The sequence below is a fragment of the Schistocerca gregaria genome, chromosome 3, assembly GCF_023897955.1.
Source record: "Schistocerca gregaria isolate iqSchGreg1 chromosome 3, iqSchGreg1.2, whole genome shotgun sequence".
NCBI lineage: Eukaryota > Metazoa > Arthropoda > Insecta > Orthoptera > Acrididae > Schistocerca > Schistocerca gregaria.
Window position 1 is genome coordinate 229,188,904 of NC_064922.1, and position 21,175 is coordinate 229,210,078.

The following is a 21,175-nucleotide window of genomic DNA, read 5'->3' on the forward strand; positions in this document are numbered from 1 at the left end:
ATCAAAAAATTTAGAAATTTGTGGTAAATTGCTATGGGACCCAACTGCTGAGGTCATCGGTCCCTAGGATTACACACTACTTAATTTAACTTAAACTAACTTACGCTATGGACAACACACACACCTATGCGTGAGGGAGGACTCGAAGATCCGTCTGGGGAAGGGGTGCGGACCGTGGCAAGGCGCCTGAGACCGCGCGGCTAAACATAGATCAGCCGGCATATGTGTTGCTTTGCGAAATAGCGTGATAAAATTAGACAAATCGGAGGACTATGTTGAGGATTATCAAGCAAGATTTTGTCTTCCACCGCCAGCTTTCGAACCACCACTGCATGCGCATTTACAGTTTCCTCAGAAAGCTCTTCATTAACGGAACCTGTCAAATTCTTCCAGGGCAAAGGCATACAGTGTTAATAACGTTTATTTTACGTAGAAAGCCTTAGGAGTTTTCGCATGGAAAATTGAAAGGCATTATTTGTCTTTCCGACTGGTTAAAAACTATTATGCCGCACAAAAGTCAGTCTACCGAAGATATTTAAACATGCAACAATCAATGGCGGGAGAAAACTCCCTGAGAGCGGTGAGGAGGTTTCATCTATCCCCCACATTGGTGCATGTTGAATCTAAACAGGACCAGGGCAGATGAGGAGCATTACCACAACAATAGGGACTGAAGTTTCCTACTCAATGTGACTACGTCAAAGAGAAGTAAACTGTACATCATGTAATATTTGAATGTCCTTCAAACCATTCATAGTGACAATGAATTACCTCCACAAGTTGCCTACAGTTCCTTTTGATTGGATTCCAGACATAGGGTTATAAACCCATGGGGTATGGTGTGTATCTGTGTAGAAATATATTTGTTCTAAGTAGTCATCTAGAATTTTCTTCATTGTATGCTAAATAAACTGTTATAGTTACAGCTTGTGCTGGCAGTAGCTGTGCTAGACCTATGTTGTTGTTATGTTACAATTTTGTTGAAAGACACACTAAAGTTCTACAGTGGTGCATGGTACCTGTTATGCACAGAGGCTGTGGATGATGATGGCCAGTGGAAAAACACATGGCAGACAGTGGCAGTACTGAGGGAGAAGCGGGCCAGCAACCACTCACGACCTCCCAAGGGGCCTCCACCTGGCAACCATTCAGGACGTCCCAAGGGACCCCCACCCAGCAGAGGCCGCAGGCAGCTCGACCAACAGGCACCAGGTGGGTCGAAGAAAACTGGGAAAAAGCTAAGGAACAGGCCTCCACACACAGGATGACTGGTCCACCAACCTGCCATTAAGGGGGTTAGTCTCAATCCACTTGCCTGTGTGTGGCTGATGGGCATGCTGTCAGGTCTATGGTTTGGGTGCGTCAGTTCCACTGGCACCTACCTACTTACCATGACAACCACCTGCCAGTCCACACTCTGTCAGTAGAGGCAGGTAGGGTCCACCAAGGGTTGAGTGAGTTGCTCGCCAACCTTAGCCACAGCCCATCCGACTGTGTGTATATGCTGGAGAGTGCTTATATGGGTGGAGTGTGGGCTATCAAGTGAGCAGGTAGGCACTTAATGATGGAACTGACACATCCAAAATACAGGCCCTACTGTGAACTCATCTGCCAAACACAGGGGTGTGGGTATGGGTTGACACCCTCAGTGAACAGGATGGCTGAATGGTTAGGCTGTTTTTGGGAGCCTGTACACACACTATATTCAGTGCTAAGTTTCAGTGTAGGACCAGGCCACTCAGCTAAAAGTGTAAGTTGCTGCTAGTGTAAGAGCTACCTTGTTTTAGCACATCGTTACCACAAAATAATCTGAGAGAATGACATCACATTCCTTGAAGTGTAGATGCACTCTGAAGCGTTTAGCAAGCATGGAGAAAGGATATATTTGTCTGTAGGTAGGTTTGTGATTCGTCGAGGATAGCTGCTACCTGCCCATACTGAAAATCGTGTTTAACAAAATAAAAGCACAGTAGTAAAATTCTTCTGTAGCTACGGTACGTAACACACACGAGTACCATGTTGCTCGAGGCGTTAATACACTGAAGCAGCAAAGAAACTGGTATAGGTATAAGTATTCAAATACAGAGAATACAGAGTTATGTAAACAAGCAGAATACGGCGCTACAGTCGACAACGCCTATATATGACAAGAAGTGTCTGTAGCAGTTCTTAGATCGGTTACTGCTGCCACAATCGCAGGTTATCAAGATGTATGTAAGTTTGAATGTGGTGTTATAGTCGGCGCCCGAGAGATGGAAAACTGCATTTTCGAGGTAACGATGAAGTGGGGACTCTCCCATATGACGATTTCACGAGAGTACCGTAAATATCAGGAATCTGGTAAAACATCAAATCTCCGACATCGCTGCGACCGAAAAACGATCCTGCAAAAACTTGACTAACGACGACTGAAGAGAATCGTTCAAAGGGATGAAAGTGCGACCCATCCCCAAACTTCTGCAAAATTCATTGCTGGGCCATCTACAAGTGTCAGCGTGCGAACTATTCAACGAAACATCATCGAAAGGCGTTTCAGAGCCGAAGGCCCCCTCGTATACCCAAAATTGGTCTGTTGATGACTGGAAACATAGTGCCTTGGCGGACGAGTCTCGTTTCAAATTGTATCGAGTGGATGGACGTGTACGGGTACGGAGAAAATCTCATGAATCCATGGGCCCTGAATGTCAACAGGGGACAGTTCAAGCTGGTGGAGGCTATGTAATTGTGTGAGGTGTGTGCAGTGAAAGTGATATGAGACCCCTGATACGTCTAGATACGACTGACAGGTGACATGTACGTAAGCATCCTGTTTGACCACCTGCAACCATTCATGTCCTCTGTGCATTCCGACAGACTTGGGAAATTCCAGCAGGACAGTATGACACCCCACAAATCTAGAACTGCTACAGAGTGGCTCCAGGAACATTCTTCTGAGCTTAAACACTTCCGCTGGGCACCGAACTCCCCCGACATGAATATTATTGAACATGTCTGGAATGCTTTCCAACGTGCTGTTCAGAAGAGGTCTCCACCGGCTCGTACCCTTACGGATTTATGGACAGCCCTGCAGGATTCCTGGTGTCAATTCTCTCCAGCACTACTTCAGACATTAGTCGAGTCCACGGCACTTCTGCGAGCTCGCCGGGTCCCTACACGATATTAGGCATGCCTAGCAGTTCCTTTGGCCCCTCAGTGTAAATACACTCCTGGAAATTGAAATAAGAACACCGTGAATTCATTGTCCCAGGAAGGGGAAACTTTATTGACACATTCCTGGGGTCAGATACATCACATGATCACACTGACAGAACCACAGGCACATACACACAGGCAACAGAGCATGCACAATGTCGGCACTAGTACAGTGTATATCCACCTTTCGCAGCAATGCAGGCTGCTATTCTCCCATGGAGACGATCGTAGAGATGCTGGATGTAGTCCTGTGGAACGGCTTGCCATGCCATTTCCACCTGGCGCCTCAGTTGGACCAGCGTTCGTGCTGGACGTGCAGACCGCGTGAGACGACGCTTCATCCAGTCCTAAACATTCTCAATGGGGGACAGATCCGGAGATCTTACTGGCCAGGGTAGTTGACTTACACCTTCTAGAGCACGTTGGGTGCCACGGGATACATGCGGACGTGCATTGTCCTGTTGGAACAGCAAGTTCCCTTGCCGGTCTAGGAATGGTAGAACGATGGGTTCGATGACGGTTTGGATGTACCGTGCACTATTCAGTGTCCCCTCGACGATCACCAGTGGTGTACGGCCAGTGTAGGAGATCGCTCCCCACACCATGATGCCGGGTGTTGGCCCTGTGTGCCTCGGTCGTATGCAGTCCTGATTGTGGCGCTCACCTGCACGGCGCCAAACACGCATACGTCTATCATTGGCACCAAGGCAGAAGCGACTCTCATCGCTGAAGACGACACGTCTCCATTCGTCCCTCCATTCACGCCTGTCGCGACACCACTGGAGGCGGGCTGCACGATGTTGGGGCGTGAGCGGAAGACGGCCTAACGGTGTGCGGGACCGTAGCCCAGCTTCATGGAGACGGTTGCGAATGGTCCTCGCCGATACCCCAGGAGCAACAGTGTCCCTAATTTGCTGGGAAGTGGCGGTGCGGTCCCATACGGCACTGCGTAGGATCCTACGGTCTTGGCGTGCATCCGTGCGTCGCTGCGGTCCGGTCCCAGGTCGACGGGCACGTGCACCTTCCGCCGACCACTGGCGGCAACATCGATGTACTGTGGAGACCTCACGCCCCACGTGTTGAGCAATTCGGCGGTACGTCCATCCGGCCTCCCGCATGCCCACTATACGCCCTCGCTCAAAGTCCGTCAACTGCACATACGGTTCACGTCCACGCTGTCGCGGCATGCTACCAGTGTTAAAGACTGCGATGGAGCTCCGTATGCCACGGCAAACTGGCTGACACTGACGGCGGCGGTGCACAAATGCTGCGCAGCTAGCGCCATTAGACGGCCAACACCGCGGTTCCTGGTGTGTCCGCTGTGCCGTGCGAGTGATCATTGCTTGTACAGCCCTCTCGCAGTGTCCGGAGTAAGTATGGTGGGTCTCACACACCGGAGTCAATGTGTTCTTTTTTGCATTTCCAGGAGTGTAGCTCAACTGATGATGATGCTAGAACGTTTAATCACTACAGCTTGGTCGGCCACAGGATTGCATCTGGTCACATGACGTCCATGCACCTTTGCCATGGGTTAGTGTTGCTAGACGCATGGTGTAGCCAAACTCGCTCTTGGTCCTATTACAGAGGAGTAGACTGTTTACTGATCCTCGTTTCGCCTCCTCCTTACTCTGTCTCATTGTTCTCATCAGCTCATCAGCGTAAACATGACGCTGTACTCTACATGCATTCATTATGGTTACATTGAGACAAATGTGTCCTATTTATTTTTCGCAAACACTTCGTTAATACTTATAGATTATCTCATATTTTGTATATTGGATCGCCGTTTCTCCAAATTTATATTCTTAATAGGCTCGGTGGTGTATTTACACTAAGGGTCAGGCGCGTCAGAACGTGTAGACATACATTATGCACTCTGTATTGTCACATCAAATTAGTCCACACCTCCTGGTAGGCAAACCATTGAACAGATTTCCAAGACAGTCTTCTGTTGCGTCTTCCCAAGCACTTCATATCAGCAGCTTCAATGAATTGTATGCATGTACTGACGTTTGCTATTTCACAAGGCTGACACTATTTAGGAACTGTGATTTGAATTAAAAACTAGTACAGATGCTCTATTTATTGATATGTGTTCGTTTTCTATATATCCAGTTGCTTTTGTGGAGTCGTCTTCCGAATCCTCGGAGGTACTTACAAGTAGCACTACGTATTATGCATAGTCATTCAGCTCCCCCACCGATGTTGCTTTATGCAGTCCGCAATGTTATATCTGGTCTTCAAAATCCAAGTGCGAGATTTTCATATTCTCTCACTTACTACGCGCAAACTATTCGTCTCACAGAAAAAATGAACAGAACCTTATTATAGGAAATTTAATTTAGTTAAATTTTGTGCTGGGGTAGATTTTCTGCAAAGGCCGTAGTTTTTGAGTTGTTCAAGAAAACCGCACAAACGTGCCCTTCAAACGCACCTACACTCTCACAGAGCCCACAGGAGTTCTAGTATATTGCCCACGGCACTCCCTCCTACCCTTGCATAAAATTTGCGACGTCACAGATTATTTCCCACATTCGACCGGTCATGACACGCCGCCGGCTTACTCGAGCACTTACGTATTGTGAAACTGTCATTATTGTACCTTTTACTTAACAATTTTGTGAATTTTAACAGCATAAAATAAACAATCACATCGTTGTTCCGCCAGGCCTTCTGCTCGCGATATTGCTGTGCTTGTAACATTTAAGTTCGGATCGGACAATCAATGTAATTGATTTTAGCGAAACGATTACAGAAATCGATTTCTATATTTAACTTCACAGGCACGTTTAAACTAATAACGTAATGGAATAAGCGACGATGCTGATAGCATAAGAGCCCTGTCAACAGAGACCAAAAAAGGTGGAATAGCGGGATTAGTTGGTGTAGACGGAAATCTTTGCACTGTGGTAGGGGGGAACGCCACGAACAACGTGCTAGAAATCCTAATTGGTGAGGGTTGAGTGTGGGGTTGATGTCCATTTGAAGATCACTCTTGTACATTTTTCCTGAATAACTCGAAAACCGCGACCTCCTCCGGAAACGTATCCCAGTACAAAATTCCACTAAATTAAATTTCCTACAAAACGACACTCTTAATTTTTTCTGCAGGACTCGCTTGTAGCAAATGAGAGCATATGAAAGTATCGCGCGTGCTTTTTGAAGGCCAGTGGGTTGCATAAAATTACAGTGATAGGGGCACTGGGACCAAACTGTACATATGTCGCAAAAAGCCACTATTTCGCAAGAAGCCTTCTAAATGCAAACGTAAAGAAATCAGCCAATACATACTGAATCGATGAAACGGGCAATGCAAGAGTATAGAAAAGCAAGGATAATACCTAATAATAAAGTGAGACAGACACATGACACTATTTTTGAATCTGGTCACCTTTTCTCTGTAAACAATGGTTGTAAAATACTACCAATCGTTCAATTTCTCGTTGACAGAAATCCACTACTTTGTGACGGAGTGATTCGAGAACTGTTGTGACCGGCCGAGGTGGCCGAGCGGTTCTAGGAGCTACAGTCTGGAACCGCGCGACCGCTACGGTCTCAGGTTCGAATCTTGCCTCTGGAATGGATGTGTGTGATGTCCTTATGTTGGTTAGGTTTAAGTAGTTCTAAGTTCTAGGGGACTGATCACCTCCGACGTTAAGTCCCATAGTGCTCAGAGCCATTTGAACCATTTTTGAGAACTGCTGTGTGAACGTCCCCTTCATTTTCTCCCAGATGTTCTTTCAGTTTACAGAAAAGACTGAAATACCATTATGCAAGATCTGAACACTATGTCGGGTCAGCATCAAAAATGTCTCTGCGGTCTTGGTCTAATAGCTGGCACCATTTCACTCTGACTCTGCGAAACGTTGCATTTGGTCCATATACCGCCGGAATTTCGTTATGAATCTGAGAACAATCGTAGACATATGCTCACAAGAATCGTTCTGTGGCGCGTAATTCATCTTTGGAATACATTTCCGGTTGCCCTGCAACTTACCCTCAAGCTGTGATGCACCTGTTATTCATACCGCAGCATAGCTGCGTCTGCTGGAAACCTGGAACATTTACTCTCGTCTTACAATGCGCCGCTCTTACTGCGCGATGGTCTTAGAGTGGGACGACGTGTATAACTCACTTTATGGAGGTCCACCATGTTTCCTGCGGTACTTTGCCTCAGGAACATTGCCTTGTAAGGACCAGCGGCAGACAGAAAACGCTGCCTTGACAACGCTTTTCCATGTCAGAAATGTATGGTGGAACAGGTCTTTACGTTCGCCATTTGTGGAGCCAATGTAACTCGGAAAGAAGTACAAATGATTATTCAAGAAATGACACGTTGCATGCCGTAAGGTGCTATGATCTCTGTAGTTCTTGTGCAGTACTGCGTCAAATAGTGGCCCTATGGCTGTGTACAAATCTCTTGTAAACACTTGTCAACGACACACAGGCCTTACATCAATCAACAAATCAAGGAAATCGATATAAAAGTTTTCTGGGTGTGGTACCGCGTGATAATGTATAAAACTATGGCTGCTGGAGAAAGAAACCAATGTTTCGGCCACAGTTGATGGTAGACCCTGCAGAAGTTCGCTGCAACCGTGGTCGAAACGTTGGTTTTTTTTCCAGCAGCAGTATTTTTATAGTGTACATTATGACTGTACCATACCCAGAAAACTTTTATGTCGACTGTCTCTGGCCGCGGAAGCCCATGCAATTATAAAATCAAGGAAATGTTCATCAGAAATCCAAGTTTTGGTCAGGCAAATATTCCTTCCTTTATTTTTGATTCATCGATCCCTGACAACCACTGTTCACTGCTGTCCCATTCCTAATAGAACTCAGCAGTACCTCGCGCAACCGAGCTGCAAGCAGAGAAATTTGCTGTTACACCCATATATACAGATGTACGCCTCTTGCGTGTCTCATACCGGATAAGTGTGAGTAGCAGTTTAAAGTTTCCAAGTGGCTCCTTCAGATAAACTGGATAAAGACTCGGAAAGGAGGAAAATTTCAGACTAAGTTGACTGGAATCTGTTAAGAATTGCTACTCATTTACACTAAAATGGTGTCTCGAATCGCCTTCCTTTCAGAAATGTTGAGCAAAAAAGCATGACACTCACTTTGGTACGGCAAGGAAGAGGATTCCAATTTTTTTAATGATGAAATTTTGGTACTGCAATGAAGAAGATTCCATCTTTTTAATCATGAAGCTAAAAGCTCAGCCTGTTGCACCGACGAATTTGAACCATAAACAAGAACATTGAGATAAATCTGAGGCAAAAAGTATGACTCATTTGATTCACAGTGGACTGGAAATCTAGGGTCGACATTTTTGTTTTCTTCGCTGTCTTTTGCGCGTTAGTCACTGTATTCTTCTTCATCCACTGTCACATTGTTACCAGCTACTGGTATCGACAAGTCTTCACTGTGACATAAGACCCTTCGACAAGTCTTCACTGTGACATAAGACCCTATAGCGGACAGTAAATTAGGATACGGCAGAGTTTTCCTTGATTTCGAGGCGATGCTGTACATTTTTGTCACATAAATCTTGCATTCCGCAGTGTGGTCCGCTGGTTCCCACCAAACCAAGAGAACAGGAATGGACCTGTGATGTGATCTTTTTAACCTGCCCATCATGAGTATGTAACATAATGGACAGCACACGCAGTGCTGGTCGCCAAGCTTACACCCAAAATAAAGTTCGCAGTACAACTTAACAACAAGATTAAGTTCCCTATTATTTGATTTCAGGGTCCATTCTCCGCGAAATTTGCACTATGATCGGATGTACGAAGCATTTATCCTTCTGAATTAACGCAAAACCAAACCGCAAATCTCCACGAATTTAGGATCACAAGCAATCATTTCCAATAATTGTCTGAACCGTCAGTGCTGATATGCAAGTGGCAAGAAACACAACTCCATTCTACGTGTCCTGAGATGACTCGTCAGAAGTGCTGACAAATCACCTTCTGACACGACTGTCACATATAGTTATGCAATATTCTTTTCATTTTATGCCACTATTTTGCTGTTAACATATTGAGAGAAATGGGCATGTTTGCTAGGGAGGAATGTTCAGCGTTATGTTCTCGCTGGGAAGGGGCTACCGGGGTGGCCTCAAGCTCATGCTTGTCGCTGGAATGTGGCCAGTCTCAGCACGAGTGATGAGCGTCCCCAGGGAGCTGAGCACTTTTCACAGAACTGGAGCAGCGGTCCGGTCTGAGTTTTTTCTTCAGACAGACGGCACCGGCACTAGCTGTCGGCAAGGACCGCCAAGCCGCCACCGCTGCGCCCAGAGACTATTTGAGCGTGATATTTAGCCATTCCTGTACGGACATCAGAAGACAGCGTGATGTACGCCGCCTTTTTTTTTTTGGTCATCTGTCTTCTGACTGGTTTGATGCGGCCCGCCACGAATTCCTCTCCTGCGCTAACCTCTTCATCTCAGATTAGAACTTGCAACCTACGTCATCAATTTGCTGGATGTATTCATCTCTCCGTATTCCTCTACACCTCTACAGTGTTTACCTTCTGCAGCTCCCTCTAGTACCATGGAAGCCCATATAGCGTGTGAAAGTTGATTGCTTTTGCTCCAAATTTTTGGGGTATCCAACTGAATCAGTCGCCCCCACCACTGCAGTTAGTTGGCGCCAAGAGGCCGATCAATTGGTGGGACAATGCTACATGACGGTACTAACATATTGTTTGTTAAGGTGCGTTTTGTATATCTAATGTGGGAAGCTTCTGCTGCGTTCCCCTGTTTTTATGTGAAGTTAGCGATATCCTTGTTCTTCGCATTGGTAACAACGTAGAGTCACCCTTTCCACTTTTTTTTTTTTTTTTTTTTGAAGTGTGCAGTTCAGCCTTCTAAACTAAATTTCGTGGGATTTCGTCTTCCGGTCGAAGTCTAGTGGTGATCGGCCCTTGCTAGCAGATTTCGAAGAAGCGTGTCACAATTTCCGTACCACAATATACATTCTAAGCAGCTTGCAGTCTGATTTTTCTGCCAGCAACTTATTTTATCTAGTTGAAAAATTTTACCGGTTATCGTCTCGTTGAATTTGCGAGCTTCACCGATGTGCAAATTTTGTTTCGTTTTCTGTGTGTAGTCTTCCATAAAATTTGGAACCCCCCCCCCCCTAATCCTCCTCCCCCTCCCCTCCTCACAGGGTAATCGTAAATTTCTCAAATTTCAAATGGTTCAAATGGCTCTGAGCACTATGGGACTCAACATCTTAGGTCATAAGTCCCCTAGAACTTAGAACTACTCTAACCTAACTAACCTAAGGACATCACACACCCATGTCCGAGGCAGGATTCGAACCTGCGACCGTAGCAATCCCGCGGTTCCGGACTGCAGCGCCATAACCGCACGGCCACCGCGGCCGGCTCTCTAATTTCCATTGAGTTCTTGGACAGCTTTGATATCTCTCAATTTTTATGTGAGTTCCGTTCATTCAGAGGAGAAAAATAAAAAAAATATGTTGTACTTAGTCTTTACTTTTATTTCGGAATCCCTTAATCATCCCACCGTTTTCGCATGCTTACGTGACTCACAAAAGAAAACAAATATAGCCTTCGTATCTAATCTGTTATTCTCATTGTGCGCTGTGGCCAAACATAACAACCACTATTTCATGTTTAGAATAGGGAACGTGCATTGCACTGTTCAGACCTGTTTTTTTAGTGATCAGCCTTCTGACTGATCTGATGCGACTGGCCATGAATTCCTCTCCTGTGCCGACATCTTCATCTCAGAGTAGCACTTCCAACCTACGCCATCAATTATTTGTTGCATGTCTTCCAATCTCTGTCTACAAAAATGGTTCAAATGGCTCTGAGCACTATGGGACTTAACTTCTGAGTTCATCAGTCCCCTAGAACTTGGAACTACTTAAACCTAACTAACCTAAAGACACCACACACATCCATGCCCGAGGCAGGATTCGAACCTGCGACCGTAGCGGTCGCACGGTTCCAGACTGCAGTGCCTAGAACCGCTCGGCCACTTCGGCCGGCTTCTCTCTACAGCTCCCTCTAGTATCATGGAAGTCATTCGCTGATGTCTTAACAGATGTCCTATCATCCTGCCCTTTTCTTCTCAGTCTTTACCACATATTCCTTTTCTCTCCGATTCCACACAGAACCTCCTCATTCGTAACCGTATCAGTCCATCTAATTTTCACCACTCGTCTGCAGCACCGCATCTCAAATGCTTAGATTCTCTTCTGTTACGGTTTTCCTACAGTACAGGTTTCGCTACCATTTTTTTTAATTTTATTTACATGTCAAGTTCCGTACGACCAAATTGAGGAGCAAATCTCCAAGGTCATGGAACGTGTCAGTACAAGAACTTACAATATAAAAGTAATAACAGATAAAAATAAATGTTCATGAACCTGAAAGAAAATCAGTCCATAAGTTTAAGCAAACGCTATCAGCAACACAATGAGAATCAGCTTAATTTTTAAAAGGAACTTCTCGACAGAATAGAATGAGTGACCCATGAGGAAACTCTTCAGTTTCGATTTGAAAGCGCGTGGATTACTGCTAAGATTTTTTAATTCGAGTGGCAGCTTATTGAAAATGGATGCAGCAGTATACTGCACACCTTTTTGCACAAGAGTTAAGGAAGTCCGATCCAAATGGAGGTTTGATTTCTGCCGAGTATTAACCTAGTGAAAGTTGCTTATTGTTGGAAATAAACTAATATTGGTAACAAGAAACGACAATAAGGAATATACATATTGAGAGGCCACTGTCAAAATACCCAGACTCGTGAACAGAGGTCGACAAGAGGTTCGTGAACTCACACCACTTATTGCCCGAACCGCCCGTTTCTGAGCAAAAAATATCCTTCTAGAATGGGTAGAGTTACCCCAAAACATAACACCATACGACATAAGTGAATGAAAATAAGCAAAGTAGACTAATTTACGTGTCGAAATATCACTCACTTTCGATACCGTTCGAATAGTGAAAATGGCAGTATGAAGTCTTTGAACAAGATCCTGAACGTGGGCTTTCCACGACAGCTTACTATCTATCTGAACACGTAGGAATCTGAACTGTTCAGTTTCACTAATCATATGCCCGTTTTGTGAGATTAAAACGTCAGGTTTTGTTGAATTGTGTGTTAGAAACTGTAAAAACTGAGTCGTACTGTGATTTAACGTTAGTTTATTCTCTACAAGCCATGAACTGAGGTCATGCACTGCACTACTTGAAACCGAGTCAATGTTGCACACAACATCCTTTACTACCAAGATAGTGTCATCAGCAAACAGAAATATTTTAGAGTTACCCATAATACTAGAGGGCATATCATTTATATAAATAAGGAACAGGAGCGGCCCCAACACTGATCCCTGGGGCACCCCCCCCCCCCCCCCCCCCACTTGACAGTACCCCACTCAGATCCCACATCACAGCCGTTATCAACATTGTGAATAATGACCTTTTGCTGCCTGTTGTTCAAGTAAGAGGTGAACCAATTGTGAGCTACTCCCCTTATTCCGTAATTGTCCAACTTCTGGAGCAATATTGTGAGATCGACACTTTGTTAAATCAAAAAATACGCCAAGCGTTCGAAACTTTTTGTTTAGCCCATCCAGTACCTGACAGAGAAAAGAGAATATAGCATTTTCAGTTGTCAAACGACTTCTAAAGCCGTACTGTACATTGATAGCAAATCGTGTGATATAAAATAATCAATTAACCTTACATACAAAGCCTTTTCAGTAACTTTTGCAATCACTGATGGTATAGAAATAGGTCTAAAATCATCTACATAATCCCTTTCACCATTTTTATAAAGCGGCTTTACTACTGAGTATTTTAATCGCTCAGGAAACTGACCATTCCTAATGGAAAAATTACAAATATGGCTAAATACAGGGCTAACATGTGCAGCATAGTACTTTAATATTCTGCTAGACGCGCCATCATAACCATGAGAGTCCTTATTCTTCAGTGATTTGATTATTGACTCAATCTCCCTCTTGTCTGTATCACAGAGGAGTATTTCGGACGTGAATCTCGGAAAGGCATTGGCTAAGAAATTTATATGATTTCCTGTAGAAACTAAATTTTTAATTAATTCACCAGCAATGCTCAGAAAATGGTTGTTAAATACTGTACATATATCTGATTTATCAGTAACAGAAATATTATTACTGCGAACTGACTTTATATCATCAACCTTGTGCTGATGACCAGACACTTCCTTCACAACTGACCTATGGCTTTAATTTTACCCTGTGAATTAGCTATTCTATTTGCATACCACATACTTTTTGACTCGCTGATAACATTTTTAAGCACCTTACAATACTGTTTGTAATGCTCCCCTGCACTTCCTATTTATTTCATTCCTCAGCGACTTGTATTTCTGTATTCCTGCATTTCGTTGAACACTTTTCTACTGTCTTCTTTCATCGATCAGCTGAAGTATGTTTTCTGTTAGCCATGATTTCTTCGCAGTTATCTTCTTTGTAACTACGTTTTACTTTCCAGCTTCTGTGATTGCCCTTTACAAAGATGTCCATTCCTCTTCAACTGTGCCGTCTACTGAGCTATTCCCTATTGCCACATTTATAGCCTTAGAGAAATTCAAGTGGATTATTCCTGACTAATATCTTAAACTTCAACCCACTCTTCATCACTACTACACTGTAACCTGAATCTATGTCTGCTCCTGGGTACACCTTAGAATCCAGTATCTGATATCGGAAACTTTGTCTGACTATTATGTAATCTAACTGAAATCTTCCAATATCACCCATCCTTTTCCAAGTATACTCCGTCCTCTTGTGATTCTTGAACAGAGTATTCGCTGTTACTAGCTGCAACTTGTTACAGAACAGAAACTAGCTTAAATTTATTACAGAACTCAATTGGTCTTCCTCCTCTCTCGTTCCTTGACCCTAGCCCATATTCTCCAGTAATTTTTCCTGCTACTCATTCTCCAACAACTGCATTCCAGTGCCCCCTCATTATTAGATTTTCATCTCCCTTTACATTGCGTTACCCCGTCAATATCCTCATACATGAAAAAAAACCACTTGTTTCCTGTGCGCATTTCTTGTGCATTTGACACGTTCCACATCATAACGGTTTTTCCGTGCTATTGATCAATGGAACACGTAACTAACTAACTAACTAACTCTCTTCATCTTCAGTTCGCGAAATCGCCATGTATAACTGAACTTCACTCATTTTGGCCCCTTTCCACATATTAAACTACCTGTCCTGTCTTGCGGGTATAGCAGGGGATATCACTGGTAGCAGAGCGTGGTTACGATAAATGGACCTCTGGGTTACGGGCCCAGCACACTTCCACTGCGCTACTCTGCAGTCGTTGCTCGCGGGAATTCTAACGACACAATGTAAACAATTGTGGCTGGATGGTAGATTAAGTAAAGACTCAACTTTCGTGTCCGGGATCGGTGAGCCATGGACCTCTTAGCAAATGGGAACAACCCCTCACACTCCTACTGGGCGTGGACGCCGCCAGCGGGCCCAACCAGACACGTTCCACGCCAACCGACCAACTACCCAGGCCTGGAAACGGTGAAAGGACCAAATATACGTCGGCCGATGAGACGACCAACCGAACGACCAACCAACGGTCGTCCCGCTCCAATCTGCCTCCGTCGGACTGTTCATGTGTGTCTCCAGCGGTCGGCGAGCACTGGCTGTCGGCGCCTCACCGGCGCTCCGTCCCCGACTTCACTGCTGCTGCGTGCCGACTGCACTGCTGGTACGTCTCCAACTGACTGCCAGACACAAGACGACCCGGAAATACTGTCGGTCGCTCCAGCGATGGTACGACAGTGCACTTATCGATACGCGCTGCTGCTGCCACTCACGGGCAAGTAAGGTAGGAAGTTGGTGACGCCAGTATATGGAATAAGAAAACGAGGCGGCAGTACGGTAATAGAAGATGACAATGAATTAATGGCATGAACACGAGCCGTGCATGGCTCACTATCGTTGTCGGTGCTGGTTTTTTGTCGATCCTGATAAGAACCACCCTATCACTGAACTGTTCACAGTAACGCATCCTCTGCCCTACCTTCCTATTCATTACGAGTCCTACTCCCGTTTGTTACGGCGTAAAGTCAAGCCCCCGCACGCCAGTCGGGAATGATAGAGAAGACGGCAGCCAATCGCACGCTGATCGACCCATGTCCAGGAAGACGAAGCGACAGCAGCGGCCTCTATATGAAGGAGACATAAGCGCCAAAGCGCCATTCCCGAATGGTCGCGCACCAGTAGAACAGCAGCCTCAAGACCAGCGACTTGAATAGAAGCGCCAAAGCTTGTTACTGCGCTTGTATTAGGATTGTTTGTACTGAAGAACATGGATTACTTTGCTTGTCGCCCTTTGCTTGCGTCACATCTGTGTAACATTCAAAGTTACGTTTTGTCATTTACTTTTTTGTAATAAAACTCATTAATATGATTTCCTTGAGTTGTTGCCTAGTGATCCAAGCAGGTAGGATTCCTAGACTCCTCATATTTGACGAAGGGCATTGATACATTTTCTGCTGCTGTTGATATTACCTGTACTCCTTGTAATCACAAATCCTTGTCTTCTTTCCATTTCCCTTCACTGACCCCTACTATATCTCGACTGAGCCCTAGAATTTCCCTTTCCAGATTGTCTGCCTTCCCTACCGTGTTCAAACTATGACATCACGCCCAGACTCGTCGAACGTTATCCTTTCGGTGGTTATTCAGAGTCTTTTTCTCGTGGTCACATCTCCCGTGGCAGTCCGTTCCCGGGAATCCGAATGGGGGACTACTCCGGAATCTTTTGCCACTGGAGAGATCATCATGACACTTTTCAATTAGAGGCCACATGTCCTGCGGATACACGTTATGTGTCTTTAACGCAGTGGTTTCCGTTGCTTTCTGCATCCTCATGCCGTTGATCATTGCTGATGCTTCCGCCCTTGGGGGCAGTTTCCCATCCCAAGGACAACAGAGTGCCCTGAACAGCTGTCCGCTCCTCCGCTCTCTTCGCCAAGGCCGTTGGCAGGATGAGGGTGACTTCTTATGCCGGAAGTCTTCGGCCGCCAATGCTGATTATTAATCAAAATTTAAGCGGTGGCAGCTTTACAACGAGATACCGATGACGTTTTGATTACTAATCAGAGTCGCTTCCCCTACACCAGATATAGCATTCAACACCCTTTTTATAGAAATCTGTTATCGTAGCTTAGGCCAATGGCGCATTGCATCGTTCACTCAGACGTATGTCCTACAGAAAGCCAAACGTTTCAACCTTCATTTCCTGGAGGTAGGAATGTGAAGTGAGGGTTACGTGTGGTAGTTTCATGTAAGTGTTGCGTTTATTTTCGACAAACATACCTGCATAATTTATGTTAAGCCACAGACGAATTACCAACATGAAGCTTTTCAAAGACTTCGATAACTAGTAAAGAGGGAAGGAAGTCTCATGAAAACTGAGTTCGGTAATCATAAACGTATTTCAGTATCGAATTCAGCACCCAAAGTTTTGTAAGGATTCATTATTTTAATAAATGTATTTGTCATTTATTGTTTCGTCTCAATTTCGCATTTATTACGATACGACCAGTTTCAATCACAGTCGATCTGTATAACTGTCTACCATCCCGTCGTGTCTATACAGGAGCTACGGGTCAGAACGCTGCCAGTGTTCTAACATATAGCTGAGATACGTATACGGCGGGTTGCTTACGTAACAGTTGTTAGTATTAATGTGTACGAACAGCAGCGAACGAGCCAATAAATTTCAGTAGATCACGAAAACCGATAACGAGTTACGTGCTAGCGAACGGAATGTCCGTGAATATGGTGGTAAATTTAGACACATTCTGCATTGGTTCAATTTACGATGTGAACAAGTTAAACAACGGTGTCAGGTTACAGTGATACAGCAATGGAGGCGGGAAGACTGTAAAACTATATACATTTATTTTTAGCATGAAGGCTTATCATGTTAAATATGATATCGGCTAGTCTATTTGAGACCTTTTTTTATGATGTTTTGCTGACGCATGGAGTAACAAATGGAGTAACGTTAAAATCCGTGCTCGTATAAATTTGGCTGAGACCGTTCGAGCTCGAAGGTCGAGACGAGGTATGCTTTTCAGCTAGAAGCGTCGAAGCGCAGAATGGCGATAAAGCTATATTACGTTGCTGTTATAGTAGTCGGTCTTTGACGTTCGTTACAAGTCGAAATTACTTAGAGATGGATGGCTGAAAGTCATTTCTAGTACACTCTGTGTACATAAAATACTCATGCAAAGGTCTTTATGTGAAATATAGAGTATACTATCTTACCTTAAAAATCATAACTCACTTCGTAACAACTTTTTGTGAAAAGACAATAACGTAACTTTCAGCGAACACGTACCAGCGCAGCCGCAAGGAAATTCTTAGTGCGGAATTGTAAGTGCGACTCCGGCCTATTTTTGCTCCTACCTTAGACTGATTGTGTGTCCAAAGAGTTACTCCCCTTGATCACGAACCAATACAGGTGCCACGTTGTGGAGGCCAGTTATAAATTAAACACCGTATTCACTATTCGGGAATAACGGATATCGAGCTGCTTGTAGAGAGTAAAGCTTCTCAGTTATGAGACTGGACAAGTTGGAAATCTCGTAGTCGTCATTTTACTGCACTTCGCATTGTGTGTGACACTCATTTCTGTCTTGTAGCAGCATCAATGGATATAGTGCTGGCGGTAGTAACAGTAGTATAGTAGCAGTAGATCACTTTTGTAGTACTGTTGGACATGCCGTTAGATCAAAATGTTCAAATGTGAGTGAAATCTTATGGGACTTAACTGCAAAGGTAATCAGTCCCTAAGCTTATACACTTCTTAACCTAAATTATCCTAAGGACAAATACACACACCCATGCCCGAATGCCCGAAGGAGGACTCGAACCTCCGCCGGGACCAGCTGCACAGTCCATGACTGCAGCACCACCGAGCGAGGAGGCGCAGTGGTTAGCTCAGTGGACTCGAATTCGGGAGGAAGACGGTTCAATCCCGCGTTCGGCCATCCTGATTTAGGTTTTCCGTGATTTCCCTAAATCGCTTCAGGCAAATGCCGGGGTGGTTCCTTAGAACGGGCACGGCCGATTTCCTTCCATAATCCGAGCTTGTGCTCCGTCTCTAATGACCTCGTTGTCGACGGGACGTTAAAAACTAATCTCCTCCTCCTCCATGACTGCAGCGCCTCAGACCGCTCGGGTAATCCCGCACGGCCATGCCGTCAGATGAAAGATTAACAGCAAAAATTGCAATTCATTTATAGAAGCTTTTACGTATTTACAAGTTTGTTTTGAGAGGGATGGAACACTTAGCAGTGGTCTTATATTGAGAACCTTGCTAGCATTTTTCTGAAGTAAGTTAGCAACACCAGGAAAGACGTAAATCAAGATGACCGAATGGTGACTATTGCTTCCATCCTCCGGAATGCTGTGGCAATTTGTTAACAACAGTGAAATCCCATAGGATTTAACCCTGGAGATCAAAGCTCCTTTGTTTTTGTTCTATATTGTTGCAAATAAATTATATCTCAATGTAAAAAGCAAACGCTAAACTTTTCTGTTATTTCTCAACATTAGTCAAGTGCAGCACCTTCAGCTGACGTCAGGACCACGTCAGTGATGTTTGGTTTCCATTTTGCGTAGCGCAGCTTACCATTTGCATGTTTGGAAAACAGTCGGCAACAGAGTTAACGAGATCAAAAAGAGGATAGAATGTTAGTAAATAGTATTATTCATTGCAGAGATTTGGATTAAAATTTGCTTGAAATAAGCAATAGTGCATAGGCGTGCTGGTGTGTTGTGCAATGATACAGGTGATTTTTTTATCATTTACATTTTTTATGAAACTGTATTGATTGACATATCCTTTTTAATTGTCATTTTAAAGTGAACTTGTCTGAGTAATTTCTTTAACCTCTTTAGGAAATATATTGTACAATTTCATTCCTTGATAGAAAATACTGTGTTCCACGATCTTGAATAGAACTGTTGTTACATGCATTATCAATCTTTTTTTTTCTTTCTCTTTGTACGTAAGTGATTGGTAACTGTAGTTGGGTGGTGTAATTAAATTTCCCATTGTGCTGAACACATCTTTACAATGAACCCGGCAACTATTTTTGACTGTTATTCTTATGATCCTTTTTTTGCAAATTTAAAAACTACATTTATAATTTCTAAATTTATTCCCCAGAAAGCATTCCTTACCTAGAACTGAGTGTAGATCAGAACAGGCTAGAAGACATAGGAAAGACACTGAAATACATTGGCTGTTAGAATCTAACGAGAAGACTCAAACGGCATATTTGCAGTATGACATTCTGTTTGCTACCATCTCTGTGTGCTGTGTAGTCTACAGGGTGTAACAAAATGATTCCGACAAAATTCGATGTACTGTAGAGTGTGCACTCGTAGAGAAATGGAGGTCAGGGACTCATGTCTGAAAACGTCATGCACTAGCGCTACATGGCGTTGACTATCTAAAACCCAAGAACTGCCCTGAGATCGTCTTTCAGGCAGCGAGGTCGAGTTTGACGGATGGCAAGGGCAACTTCTTTCCGTGGACCTGATAGCATTCACGGCGCACAGACATTGCCACCCCTGTCCTAGCAACACCGAATGAGATACGTCAGCGTCAAAATTTAAGGGGTGAGCTAGAGCAGGCCGCAGCGGTCGAGCGGTTCTAGGCGCTTTAGTCCGGAACCGCGCGACTGCTACGGTCGCACGTTCGAATACTGCCTTGGACATGGATGTGTGTGATGTCCTTAGGTTAGTTAGGTTTAATTAGTCCTAGGTCCAGGTGACTGATGACCTCAGATGTTACGTCCCATAGTGCTTACAGCCATTTGAACCATTTGGTGCTAAAGACACTTTCTATAATGATATGTCTAGACACCAATACCTGCTCAATTATGGGCCGTTGAAGATCCGCATTTCACAGCCTGCATTTTATTTACAGATAATCCAGAATTCATATGTGATGGAGTTGTAAGTTCCCACAATACTTACATGTTAGCAGATGCAAATCCTCGTGCAGTCATGGTGGTGACATCAGTGAAACTGTATGGGCAGGAATTTCCGGCTATTGACTCAGATGACTATACACTTTACCAAACAGATTAACAGGTTCTGTGCATCAGCGATATCTTTGTGATGAATTACGAGCGCTTTTAGAGAATATTACCCATTCAGATAGACAATGTTGTGCATCACAACGAACTACCTAATTTTCTGTGAATCATTCGGCAGTACTGCGCCGCAACATTTCATGGGGGATGGTTTGATCGAGGAGATCCGGTGCCATGGTGTACTCATTCGCCGTACCTAAATCAGTTGGATTTCTGGCTAGGGGTACATTTAAGGGTATTGACGTTTGCCCAACACAGCAACAATGTGCAGACGTTACAGGATCGTGCGTCCAACGCATGTGACGCAGTCTGAATGCAGCCAGATGTATTTGAAAGAGTGCGTTATTCAATGTGACGAAGGGCTGGAGGATGTGTCTGGACGCGTGGTGACCACTTGCGGCACTGAGTATAGTGTCTCCTTATGCATAACACACATGCGAATGAGAGGATAGATTGACCCAGATCTCAACAGGTACTGGTTTCCGGATATACCATTATAGGAATTCGTCTTCTAGTATTGATCGATACTATATCCTATAGGAACATGAGACATTTGTTCTTTAAACACCCTTTGTATGAAGAATAGATGTTGTTGTTGTTGTTGTGGTCTTCAGTCCTGAGACTGGTTTGATGCAGCTCTCCATGCTACTCTATCCTGTGCATGCTTCTTCATATCCCACTACCTACTGCACCCTACATCCTTCTGAAACTGCTCAGTGTATTCATCTCTTGGTCTCCCACTACGATTTTTACACTCCACGCTGCCATCGTGCTGAATTTGTCATCCCTTGAACATGTCC

The 21,175-nt window shown here is 44.3% G+C and overlaps 1 protein-coding gene across 2 annotated transcripts in view; it reads left to right on the top strand.

Moving 5' to 3' along the window:
- Positions 1-21,175, top strand: part of LOC126354897 (basic salivary proline-rich protein 3-like) — a 102,655-nt gene that overhangs the window by 66,561 nt on the left and 14,919 nt on the right. Inside the window, exon 7 of one of the 2 annotated variants that reach the window (XM_050004955.1) lies at positions 1,033-1,212. The exons of the other annotated variant lie outside the window; for it this stretch is intronic. Within the exon in view, the coding sequence (XP_049860912.1) occupies positions 1,033-1,212 (180 nt within the window). The remainder of the gene's footprint in view (positions 1-1,032; positions 1,213-21,175) is intronic. 2 annotated transcript variants of the gene reach the window in all.